General features: G+C 42.3%; 1 protein-coding gene across 2 annotated transcripts in view; it reads right to left on the bottom strand.

The window, feature by feature from the left end:
* Positions 1 to 11,609, bottom strand: part of KrT95D (phosphofurin acidic cluster sorting protein KrT95D) — a 105,078-nt gene extending 93,469 nt beyond the window's left edge. For both annotated transcript variants that reach the window (XM_084583389.1, XM_084583390.1), the window contains exon 1: positions 11,230 to 11,609. In XM_084583389.1, the coding sequence (XP_084439515.1) occupies positions 11,230 to 11,339 (110 nt within the window). In that variant the 5' untranslated portion in view covers positions 11,340 to 11,609. The remainder of the gene's footprint in view (positions 1 to 11,229) is intronic.
* Between the last annotated feature and the right edge of the window lie 1,771 nt (positions 11,610 to 13,380).

The following is a 13,380-nucleotide window of genomic DNA, read 5'->3' as shown; positions in this document are numbered from 1 at the left end:
GTAGTTATCCGGCCTATGATGCTTTGGGAGCCCAAGGGAGCTGAACTGGTCGTCAGGAAACTCCATATAAACTCTCATAAATGACGACACAGCTTTCCCTCTAGGTAAGAGTAAGAAACTGTAGGGCCTCAACACGACGATGATCACGGTAATGAGATAGCTTAGTAATGCTACTCTCTGTTCACAAAAAAAAATCTGACTGTCCCACACCAAGTATCACACCAGCACGTGATGCTTATGCTGAATAAATGTCAACAACTACAGGACATCCCTCTAAGTAACCTAAAAGGAAATTGAAACCGCACCATAAATGATTCAGATACAAGCCCTCATGTGTCATTTCTTTACATAGACGATAACATAATCACACAGCTTGCTGTAGATAAGTAACGCTTGCCGAACATATGCCGCGAGCATATGTGGATTTTTTTTTTTGGGCGGGGGGGGGGGGGGGGGGGGGGTATGAGTCACTGCTCACATCCTTCGCTCACTTCGTGTTGGTGGTTCGTGTTACTGTACTGAAAACGCATAGTCTCTTTGAAATAACCACACAGCAACATTCGGGCCTCCTCACAATGTGGAGGGACCACGGCTGCCACGATCACCAGATCAACTTTCATCACGACAGGTTTGTTTCTATAATAACAAAAGCATGATGAAAGATGGAAGGTTGCCGTTGGTGGGTGACAGGACCAGGCCCCAATTTGTCGGCGGCCTGTGCGACTTCCTGAGGTCATGTGACACGGCCTGCCAACCAGGCAGCACTTTTGAGATGGGAATCAAACCATCCAGGACCTTTGGATGCTCAATTAGACATGCTACTTCTAGGCCGTGCAAGCATGTCTGTATAGCTGGGTTAAAGAACAGCATTATATCTAGGTTGGGTGGTCTTCCATATATTGTGGTAGCTCAGGACCGTACGCTAAGATGTATGCGTGAGATAATACAGACGTAAGCTAAGAGGTTAGTGACTAAGCGAGTGGCAATACGCGTGAACCAGCGAAGGAGTGCCCGATACGAGCTATGAATATTCTCATGTTGTACCCTTATAGACAGAACTTAAGTGTGCCCCGAAAGACAGTGTTCTTGATTACATCACTCTACCCATGTGTGGCATCAAATTAAGGGATTCTAACGATGCAAAATTGAGAGAGGCAAGGAAAACCCTGACTAAAGTGATACTGCACTTAATCTGCATTTGTCCTAACCACTTAACTAAATTAAATACAACTAAATACAATAGATACATGTCAAAATCACAAACGCAACAAACATGTAATAATCACACACACACACTAAACGAGTTTTCATTCTGCACTGACATTTTCAAATATTCATACTTTCCTCGTGCTACATGCAAATGGAATACCTTAAACACATCCATTGTTAGTAATCCATCATTAAATTCCTTCAGCACACGTGTGGGAAAATGAACTACTTATTTCTCAGTAATTATTGAGTTATGTCACTACGAAGTTATTCCTTCCGTTTGTGTTTTCACTTAAGGTATTATTTGTCCGCCAAAATCTTGTCACATGCTCCTCATGTTTAATTGCTATACATATATCTTCTTATGTACAATCTCGTGTCATATTTTTTATGTACTTTGACTAATTACCACTGTTATTTTTTTGTGCCTCTGTACTTTTGAATGCCCTCCCTGTTATGATCTCTGATGGGATTGACAGTATCGAATAAATAAATAAATAAATGTTACCTTCCCGCTTTGGAATGATGCATGATGCACAAGGCATTTAAACACGGATCAGCATGTGGAATTTGTCTGTACTGAGTAAAAATTTTAAAACTAAATTTCTCCTCTCATATAGTTTCAGTCTCAGTTCCGGCAGCCAAACAGTAGTTGCGAAATCGCATGTAGGTACGAGATCATGTGAGATGTACAAGAAAGCAAAACAATCACTGTTCAGTAGTTCAAGCTCGATGCAACCCTTATGTCAGCCTCCTCAAAAAAGTATCGCGTGATATGTCATACTTCACATGACATCCATCTGGCCGACAAAACCAAAACTTAAATAGAAATTCAATTAAAATTGTTTATTCAGAGCAGGCAAATTTTATGCAGCCAACCATGCTTACTTAGGCATCATTTTAAAGAAAAAGCGTCCAATGAAAAATTTTGTGCTTAATTCTCCCCTGACAATGAAACAAGCAGGAGCCGCTTTGTTTTTCCTTCTTTCTGGGCAAATAATGAAGCTTCCCAATGATAAAAACGTTCTTCACTCAGAAATGGCAACCCTATTGAACAACTCCTTCGGCGTCCATTAAGGTCTGATCGAAAAGAGCCCTTCTTGAATTACTGCTTTCTCTGCATGATAATAACTCTTTTGTAACAAAATGTTATTGTGCTGAGTACACAAAAGGGTACTTTGTTTTCAGACAAAGCCCGATTTTAGCAAATGCAGACACCACAAGCAGACCTTATCAAAAACCGGGTTCTGCCTCATTTCTACCTTTAAAAAAAAATTCTTTACAAAAAAAAAAAAAAAAGCAGTTCCTCAATGCAAAAAGCTCAAGGGAAAGACAACACCACATGCTGCAGATACCTGGAATCTACTTCAGAGCAGTATTTCCACTGAAATGCCATTATTTTAATCCTTTTACAATGCTTGCTACTCAAGCTTTCTTTACCCCAGGATAAATTAGAGTAGAAACCTGTTCAACCGAGCTGTGAGAAGAGATTTATACTCTGCCCGCATCTTACAGACGTCATCATATCCAAGCGCTACCCCCATTAGCAATGAAATCTGTTGTGCTTTTGGAATGGTAACTGCAGTGTTTCAAAAACATTTCCCCTCCACATAGGCAAAGAAGAGCAAATTAACACAAATGCTGATTGCTTTCCACCAACGAGGTTCGTAATTTATGTGAATAGCTACAAGAGAGGAAGGGAACAAGTTATTCACTCAACATTTCTCAGTAAACTTCATTATTAATTAGCTATTTATGAAAACAATAAGACAGAAACAGAGCCTCAGTTGTGAAATAGCTAATTTATGGGGTCATGCTTGCAGAAAATGGCTGGTTGGTTCACAGGAAGGGAAAGGCACAGTATCTGTCACACTTGATCTGTGGACACCTGAACCACACCATAAGGGAAGGGAGGAAGGTGGGAGTGAAAGTGGAAAGAGAGAAAGGGGAGCCGTAGTGGAGGGCTACGGAGTAATTTCGACCACCTGGGGATCTTTAACCTGCACACGGCGTCAATTTTCTTTTTACAAAATCAACCCTGTTATCTCTACTGCTTCAGCACCTGATCATTCCTTTTCCGTGCACAAATAAGTTACAGCCAGAAATGGCTGCAATATTATTTAGAAACTCTGTCGAACCAGTCAAGGCAGCTACTAGAGGTGCAAATTCGACCCAGTTTCAAACGTGCGATGCATCAAATCATGGGGCCACCCGCAACCAGGCTTGTGTGTTGACTTGTCACCCCAAGCCGCCTTCACTGTTTCACATCTCCAGGAAATAATTACTTTCACTTCCAACACCAAGCTCTCCAACCGGGCCCTTTTACAATTTTCAACCGTGTTTTTCTCAACGCATTTTTGGCCAAGCATGGCTTTTGTGCACAAATGTCATTGTGCTCACTTCAGTGGCATGCCAAATCTGGCATGAATAATCTTTCAAAGTGCATAGAAGGCTATAGATAGCACCTATATAACTATTAATTCAAATAATTCATTTAAAATACTAAAAATACCCTGAAACAAGCCACTGAAAACAATGTAGCAAATTTAGAAATGTCTCAAAATGTCACAGGCTAAGTGACATTATGTTCTCTTATACACAGTGGACTCTTTAAACAAACACTTTTACACAGCTCTGTCTAGATGTATGCCAAGTCTAGCAGCTATATAAGGAGTGCCCTGTTTTGCACTTACAGATGGCATTTAGATCAGGAAAGCGTCGAGCTACCTTAGAGTTGAAAACTTCATAGGGAAGAGGAGATCAAGCTTCACAAGAGGTGCGATTTTAATTCCGTTATCTTTAATACGAATACAAAGACGATGAAGAGGGAGTACAGAGGCGTGGGGCGAAGCGATTGCACCAGGCCTGCTGGATATTAAAGCATACCTCACCACCATGTCATCATGTTTCTATGATGTCTACGATGTCACCATGCTACATCACCTGCCACCGCATAACATCTTGGTGGAGGTACAGAGCATCGATACTAGTACCGCTCATAAGAAGAATAGAGAAAAGCATTTTTGATGCGCATGTTCCATTAAAAAATTATGTAGGGAACTTAAGCTCTGTCTTTTAAACGACTACAGACACCAAATTTTATCGGCATTTTTATTTTTGTTAATGATGTGTAAGACATTCCAGTATATGGATCACCACGTGGTTTTTGCCTATGACCACTAAGTAATATTTCATTGAATTTTCTTTTCTCATCAGTTTCGGTTTCAGCAACTGAGAGACGGCTGTGACATCACAATTAAGACCAGGTCACAAGCGGCATAAAAAAAAAAACTATAAAATCGCTGACTCTCCGCTTTTTGCAATTCCTGTCCTTGAGGCAGGCTGCCTTTAGTGTTCTGGTGAATCAAAAGAACACAGGAACGATTATATCGCTGTTTTATTCATCCCTCACGTGACCTATGGCGTCACAGCCATCACTCGGTTGTTGAAACCAAAACTGGTGAGAAAAGAAATTAGATTGTGAATAATTCAGCAGCCATATACGAATATCATGAGGTGATTCATGTACAGTAACGTCTTAGTCATCATTACAAAGGCTAAAACAAACTCAAAAATGAAGTGTCTATAGTCCTTTAAGGGCATGGTGCGAAAGTGTAGGGTAATAGCACACACATAATTCGCCACTTTAACTGAGCCGTGTGAACGTGCCTGCGAGGCCTAGGGATAATGTGAATGCAAGAGTTTCGGCAAGCTGACTCTGATGTCACCCTCCCATATGAAAGGAGACGCCCGATTTGGCAGCTCCTGGCGAATGTACCATCTCGCAACCCTACAGCCAGTGACAGTGCATGGCCATACCAGCTGCCAGCTACCACCTGCCAGCGCCATGATTATGATATTTTCTACTTATTTATTTATTAATACTGTTAACACTTATTGAGCTGGTACAGGGTGGGAGTTATAGCAGCACGAGCACATTGTATCAAGGAGAACAAAAGTTCGCAGTACAAATACTACACTTACATAAAATTTCCTTTGTGAGTAGTTTTTTCAAACACATTTGCATATATGGATTTAAAAAATCTGCAATCGGTGAACAGGGCCTTTAACGCTATCATGTTAAAATGGCAACTTTTACTCCAATCCAAACGAGGTAAAACCAGGCCAATTTAGTTGCCCACAGTCAAGGAACAACAGAAATTATAAGTTCATTGCAGTCTTTGACAAAAGTAAGCAGGCCATCAAGTTTGTTTCTAAGGGCTATAGTGGAACACTCATGGAACCACTAGGGACCAGAAGGTCACGAAGAGGGAGGACAGATGTTCTCCTCCCCTTAAGCACATGAAATGCTCCAAGGAGTATAAGCACCCAATGTTTAGGTTCATGCTTCATCCTTTGTAATGATGACTAAGACATTACTGTACACTCTCTCACCTGTTTCGGTTTCAACAACCGGGCAATGGTTGTGACATCAAAGTCTACGTCACGCGAGGGATGAAAAAACAGCGATATAATCATTCCTGTGTAGTCTGAATTCATTACAATGATAAAGCCAGCCAGCCTCAAGAACAGGAATCCCTAAAAGTGAAGGATCAGCGTTTACATCACTCTTTTTACATGCCGTGCACCAAGACTTGATTGTGGCGTCACAGACATCTCTCAGCTGCTAAAACCAAAACTGGTGAGAAAAGGGAATTCAACTATAAATTATTTAGAAAACTACATCTGGATCGGTACACAGGAGTGGCTTATGCATCATTAATAAAGAAAAATGCCACCAAAATTTGGTGTCTTCCCTCCTTCAAGGCCTGCCACAAGAGCTCCATTACACAACGAAGAAACAAACTCAGTTGCCCGACTACTTTTCACAAAGACACTACGCGCAAGGTCTCAGATGCTGTTACAATCAGCACGCAGAGACCTTAAAAAGCAGCCAAGCCAGCAACACCTACTTGTTTACATTTCATGTACAGTGGTGCCCCAGTTACTGACGGTTTCGGTTGCCATCCAAATGAATAACTGTTCTTTTTTTTAGCTATTGCTGAAGTGAGGAACTTCCAATTGTAGTTACACACCCCTTTCCCCAAAGCTTACCTTAACTTCCCCGTCACGTGACCACACAACTGGCTTATCCACGTCAAAATATGCTGCTGTGTGGCTGACCATAATTTTGAACCCTCACTGCATGACTGCTTTTAGCATGTTATGGTCAAAAAAAAACTTTGTGCTTCCCATATACTTCTTCACAGAGAGGCATATCCAGCCTATATTAGGTGGATGCTAAGAGATTCCTATATGTCAGTCACCCCGTGATATTTGCATGCAACCACTAATTGTTCACAACTCAATTTATTCTCTTAAGCTGCTGGAGTTCGAACAGCTGCGAGATGGCAGCGACACTGAAGTACAGCATAGGTCACATGAAGCATTAAAAAGCAGCAATATAATCACTGCTCAGTCGTTTTCATTTACTACAATGCCCAAGTCTGACTGCTTCGAGAGTAACCTATACTGAACTTAGATGTCAAAGCCACCGCAGGGTTGCCGAAACTGAAACAATACGACACGAAAACCCAATCATAAATTATTCAGTAGGCAAAAGTAATCACCATGAGGTGATCTCTGTATAGCGATGTTTCATGCATAACCAAAAAGAAAGCATGCCAGTGAAATCTGGTGTGTACGCTCTTTAGCATCACACACACTGAGAACAATGATTTCTTACTTGAGTACATGGCTGCCATTTTTATGAATCATATTTTTGTGTCTGCATACATGTATACATACACATCGTATACCAAATAGCAAGTACTGAAAAAAAAATTTGATATTCAACGAGTGAACGTTATACGACAAGACATATACAAGAAAAGCAGCCTTTGATATGAACCAAAGCCTTTTAGCACCGGAAATGCCAATGCACTAAGTTCGAGTAAACTGCCACAAAAAGATACAAATTCATTTAAATCCTAACCGAAGCTGCTGTCGGAAATGCCCATGTAACTGGGGTAGAACATGCAATCTGCAAAAACATCCTGCTGCCAGCAATGCTTGAGGTCTTTTGCACAAGCCAGTCAAGCAGAGAATTAAATGGAGTACTGGTTAAATCTCATCTCTAAGCCTCACATTTGTTCTGGAACAGAGTGCAAAAAAAAAAAAAAAGAAACATGAAAGTGAAGAATGGAGTGAACACCTGAAGTTGTCTTGATGATGCAGGAATATTCGGTACCTTGTGACTAGTTGCAAGCATCCATTAACATGATCACTGCAAACCATTCAAAGTTAAAGATTCTAAGAACAGGCGATGACTGCAACCCATCCAAGAAATTACTGAACTGTTATCTGCCAGAGTAAGGAGAGGGCAGAAAACTGAAGCTATATTGACCACCCAGGGTTCTTGAGCATGCCATATTGAAATATGGACTTGTGAGAGCTGTTCAGTTGCTGTAGCAAAGGAAAACTCTACAACCTGCAGTTCAGAACTGAAATACCCTAGTGGTGACCTGATTAACCAAGAAAATGAAGGGTCAGGGATGTGCCTGTGATGCTTACCGATCACCGAACTTATCATGTTTCAGTCTAATGCAATTCTTGCTATGCAGCTCCTCTAAATGCCTTTCTAACTATGTGCTGCATGGCCACGGCCTCACCAAACAGCAATAATGCACACGAGAGCAAGGAAGGTATAGCCTTTGTCAAAAATTTGAGCTCAGAGGGTTTGCTTTTAAGCCGTATATTATGAATCCTTTAACAATCGTGGAAGTTCTAGCCATTGGAGAGGGTAGAATGAAAAATTTTGCCTTCAGCAAGTATGGAAACCTGGGAATTCATTACGAGCCACATAGTATGGCTTGGAAGTAAATCCCCTGGGTTCTAAACTTTTGACAAAGGGTGTACCTCCAAGAACTTTGAACATGATTTCACGTATCACCCAGCAGCTTTTGGAAACTGCAGTTCAGTACAAGCATACTGCTTTTGATCCTTGGTTACATTTTTCTTCCACGATAAAGATGCTTACATTTCTTAGTGCCTGCATTTCTTAGGTTCAAGCGCTAATCATATTGCCAAGCGCAGTGTTGCTATTGAAGCCCAAAATACTGAATTCTGGCTCATTTCCAGCGACATGGAAGTGCTTAGCTTAGCTAACAGCATAAACCAGCAGTGTCCAACAAACCCGTCGAATACAACCTGCAAGATAAATATCGCACATTACTATCGTCACATCATCCAGTTCATTTATGCGCCACCAAAGGACGGGAAGTTTTTTTTACACCTCTGTATTTTAGAGCAAACGAAGCCCGAGGACTTGAGAGAATCTAGTAAAGCTCACCCTAATCTACAATATACAACGTGGCCAAGAAACACTTGCACCCCTACCTAAAAGCAAAAAAAAAGAAAAAGCATGCTGGTATTTGCTGGTCGCTCTCCTTTTATTGTGCTGCACTGAGGCGCCACCACCTAGGCCTTCCTACTGGTAGTGTTACAAGAAGTGGCCTAAGGTGGAAAAAAATAAAAAATAAACTGCACTCGATGCACCAAGACATTTGTTTACGACATTATACCAAGCACCACAAGGCTTGAAGTGAAGCACAAGAAAAGCCACCTCTATGAAACTTTGATTTCGCATTATATTCTGCTTTTTTTATTATTATTACTTCTACATTTGTGGACAAAACAACCACTAAACAGCAGTGTCTGAGGTACTGGAACAGAGGTTACTTCAGCATCAAATCTAATTAGCAAAAAACCGAACACCAGAAAAGAAGCTGACAGCTCAAACATTGCGTTCACTTGCGAAAAAGAAAAGTAAAGGTGCACATTAAGTTTGAAGTTGAAGTAATTTGAAAATAATGGATTAGCTGTTAATATTACCCTCGTGCAGCAGCTTTTGTTTAGTTTTTTTCCCTATGGTCAGTCGTGTTATTTTTTTTAGCATTCTTTCAGTTGTAAAGGATAATGACCTCCCTCTGCAATTAGCACACAAATGCAGCCCTCTCTGCAGAACTCTGCCAGATGCAGTCACTCCACATAGTGGACGTGTCACGCTCCGACAAATGGGACTCAACTTGTGGGCAGAACGTGCAAGCAGCAGCGGCCGTACAAAATGAAGAACATTCTCCTGTCTTCAAGCAGCACTGGGCTGGTATCAATCAAAAGTGAAATTTATCTTTCCTGTTACATAAAATATGTTCCAAAAGACTTTGGTGCAGACTGCCTCGTACAACGGTGAAGTGAGCACAGCATACCACGAACGGAGACAGTGGCCTCTGTGAACCACTCAAAACTCCAGTGAGAAGCCGCTAATGATGCATGGCCTAATACTCAATTTATACTGTAAAACAGGCAATATGCTACTGGCTTTAATATGGTTTAAAGAAACTCTGGCTTTAAGGAACTTTTAAAACAGGGCTCTGGAAATTTCAACCACCAGGAGTTCTTTATCCTTGTTTTTTGCCCACATAGAAGATCACTTACCATAGCCGGGATTTGATAATGTGCCCTTGGGTTTAGCAATCAAACGCCCCAACTACCAAGCCAATGTAGCAGAGCATCCAATACGCTGGACCAGGAATTTTCGCATACTATTTTCACCATCTTTGTGCAGAAGAAAGTAAGCTTCCACAGTGGCCTTGACATACAAACACAGCTAATAAACCACTCGGAGCACGAAAGAAATGCAACATCGGCCGCACTATTTCGCAGCCTCTGCACAAAGAAAGTGTTTTTATGAACTGTTTTCAAATTATTCTCGAGTTCCACTACAGCATCTGTCTCAATCTTCCTTCTTTCACTCCCTCCTTCCACACTTCTTTCAAGGAATGGTTGTAGTGTCCGCAGAGAGAGACAGTTGCAGCAAATCTCATTTCCTCCCACCAAATTTCACGTTACATGTGAATATGCTGAAAGAATTAGTCCTATTAGAGTCCTTGTCATCAATATCCACCAGCATAAGTGTAATAGTGATTTCTGGTGCATTAAATGACTAGCACATTGTTTCTGGGTGCACTGCCCTAACCCCAATTTCCCCATTCATGATACTGCACACATGCAGAGTTGAAAATAAATGGAATACAGACTTTTCAATACTTGTTCAAAGCAGGGCTCAGTAAAATATATATTTATAGGTGATATGTGCTCACACTACATACTCATATTCTACAATGTCAGCACTAACACACCAGTACACTCTGCAATTAACATCTGATTCGTATTTCTTTTGAAAGCATTTTTTTCTCGATCTGTTACCGGCCTGCCAGTTATAGTGTCTTTTAGTTTGCAGATGACCGCATCAACGCAATGAGAACTTCTCGCTGCGAGAAAGGAGCTATCCAAACACCAAAACGTAAGGAATTGTAGACAGTTCCTTTCCCACACAAGCGGGGCTAATAAATAACGTATTAGATTCTGTTATCAACACGTCGGCTTTGCGATGGAAGCGGTCCAGTACTGCTACAGCAGTAGCGCAGTGACTGTGTTTACGTAGCTATTTCTTCACCTTTTCCGCATCCGAACCCAAAACTGGTGATGACAAAATATCGCGTTCATACCAACGAAACTACCGACTGGCAAGCTGTTGAAAACAGTAAAACCCCGTTACCTATGTTGCAACCACTATTCCGCTCAATTCCGCCATGGCCATGATTCTCACAGCTGCACTTTGAGCGGAGCAAGGTTGAAAGCGGAAAAAAAGAAGTCATGAAACATCTAGAGAGGCACGCCTCTCTGATCTCCCGAGCGCTGCCAGCGAGCTCGAAGGGCGTGAGAACCGTTCCCCAACGATTAATCGCGCTTATTGAATGGTAAGTCCCAACATTGCCAGAAAACAAAACGAGAAGCAGAGATGCGATCAAAGCTGGCAGTCGTGGGACCACGTGAAAGAAACATAGGCGCCGGTGCGCCGGCATAACAAGACTAGTTTCGAAAGACACACGGGACGTCTGCGCGGCGGCCGAAACCGTTAGCAGTCACGGGATGCACAACGGTACTACCAACAAACGCGCAGCACCGACAACGCTGCCCCACCACCCCCAGTCGCACCGTATAAAGTGAGCCACATGCCTGGGTATGCAGTTGGGCGTCGTCTTGTCCACTTCCCAGGCGGCGAACAGCTTCATGGGGACGGGCCGCGCCGTCGGCGGCCGGGCCGTCGGCTTGCCGCTGTCTCCCATGCTGCGCGGCTACACCACACACTTGGCCCCCAACTGCCTGCGGAGCGTAGTAAGCCTAAGCGCCGTTCTCGCCGCGTTGATCAGCAAGCTCTAGAGGTCGGATGGTCGCGGGTGGCTGCCATGAGGGTCGCCGGCACACGAACATTCAAGAGCGCACACACCAGCACGATAAACAATTGACCGACAACACACTGCTCATGATCACACGACCCAAGCGGCGGTGACCGTGACAAACGCGCGCAACTGAGGGGGCGTAGCGTGTCGCTAGACGTATGAGCACTATGAGTCAACTTAGAAAGCCTGAAGCCGTTAGGAGGACGTGCAGCTGAACGGCTTGATGCAAACTGTTTCACGCGCTGCTTCATTGGCAGCTGCACAGCTGCACAGGATGCCACCGGCCGCTACTGCTACTATAATAATAATAAAAAAAACATATAATTTATTACTGCGTTACTGTCTACACAGAATGTATTTGTGATAAACGATATTTCCTCGAAGGTGCATGTTTGTCAATAGCGACAAAAGCTTTAAATAAGCAAAATGAAAGCATTAACAGTAAAAATTACAGTACGTTGTAAAATTGGTAAATCAGTTCACGTTTTTTACGACCATTCCTTCCTGTAGCTTACTTATGGAGATGAGGAAAGGCTTCTTGGATGCTTAATTCTTGGCGACATAATAGTCACGTTGTACTTTCTAAATCGCAGATAACGCATGCTCTTCCAATAGGCACTTCTCGCATACCACCAAAGTTTAAATTCATATATTTTATCTTCCCTTTGAGGGCTTCGCTTTCCGCCTTCACGCTGTCCACACCACAATTCATCTGTGTGCGCACATCTGCTTCCCTCCCAGTAAAAAAAATTCAATGAATCCAATTGGAAATTTCCCAATTGAAATGAATTGGTCAAAAACCGACTGTGTTTTCGCCGCCCATTTCATATGAATGGGTGCTCCCAATTGGAAATAGTTGGTCACCCATGAAGACCAAATGGTTCATCTATCGAACGCAAACGGCATACCCATTGAGCCCAGATGGTTTGAACTCACATAGCTGAAAAAAAAAAAAAAAAAAAGAAGGGAGATGCAATATCAATGTTTTCTTCCAGAAGTTATAGAGGAGCAGACTTTTATACAAGTGGAATGAAATTACAATTTTTTTACAGAAATCATGACAGACAACCAAGCATTACATGCGCGGAACTAACACAGATTCAATGTATATATCCACAGGTTGCAGACTTATATACTACATTCTTGGAACAGTGCTGCTGGGACCAGTGACACATCTTTGTTATTCAGAGTTAACTTATTTAATTATGGATGCACTTACAGCGAACACGATATAATTAATTAATAAGATTAAGCGGCATATACTAAATTTTTCAATGTTGTCTCTTTATACAGGTATGTATATCTGTGCACATCTCAGTCAAGGATATCACTGACTTGACTTTCCCAATTGGGAATGTTTGCTTAGGACCAATCAGAACCAATGGGAAGCCCAGTTGGAAGCCCAATTCGTTTCAAATGGGCGTCACATTTGGGAGCGAAATAATTACATTTGGGATTGAAGTAACTCATTGGGCTTCCCATTAGCCCAATGGGTTTATTCAATTCCAATTGGGATGCCCCGTTGGTTTCTTCAGTCCCAATTGGGAGTCACTAAATAATTGGGCGTCCCAATTGGGAGTGAAGAAATCAACTGGGCTTCCCAATTGGGAGTGAAGAAACCAGCTGGTTTGGACAGTACCCATTGGACAAACCATTTGGGATTGGCAGAACCAATTCAATCTGACTGGTCTTCCCAATTGGACCCATTGATTTTTTTTTACTGGGATAGGCCTCCCAGAGAGGTTCAACGCTGTGGATGATACGCCACGCCATCTATGCGGACGACATTACCATCTGGTCGTCCCGTGGCAACCTAGGGCAGATGGAGGAAGCCCTCCAAGAGGCCGCCTCGGTAGTACAAAACTACGCTCGGAAGTGTGGTCTAAAGTGCGCTTCGAATAAATCAGAACTTTTGCACATTGCAAAG

The sequence above is a fragment of the Amblyomma maculatum genome, chromosome 11 (genome assembly GCF_055883805.1).
Source record: "Amblyomma maculatum isolate TAMU_Amacu chromosome 11, ASM5588380v1, whole genome shotgun sequence".
Taxonomy (NCBI): domain Eukaryota; kingdom Metazoa; phylum Arthropoda; class Arachnida; order Ixodida; family Ixodidae; genus Amblyomma; species Amblyomma maculatum.
This window is presented reverse-complemented; position numbering and strand designations above follow the sequence as displayed.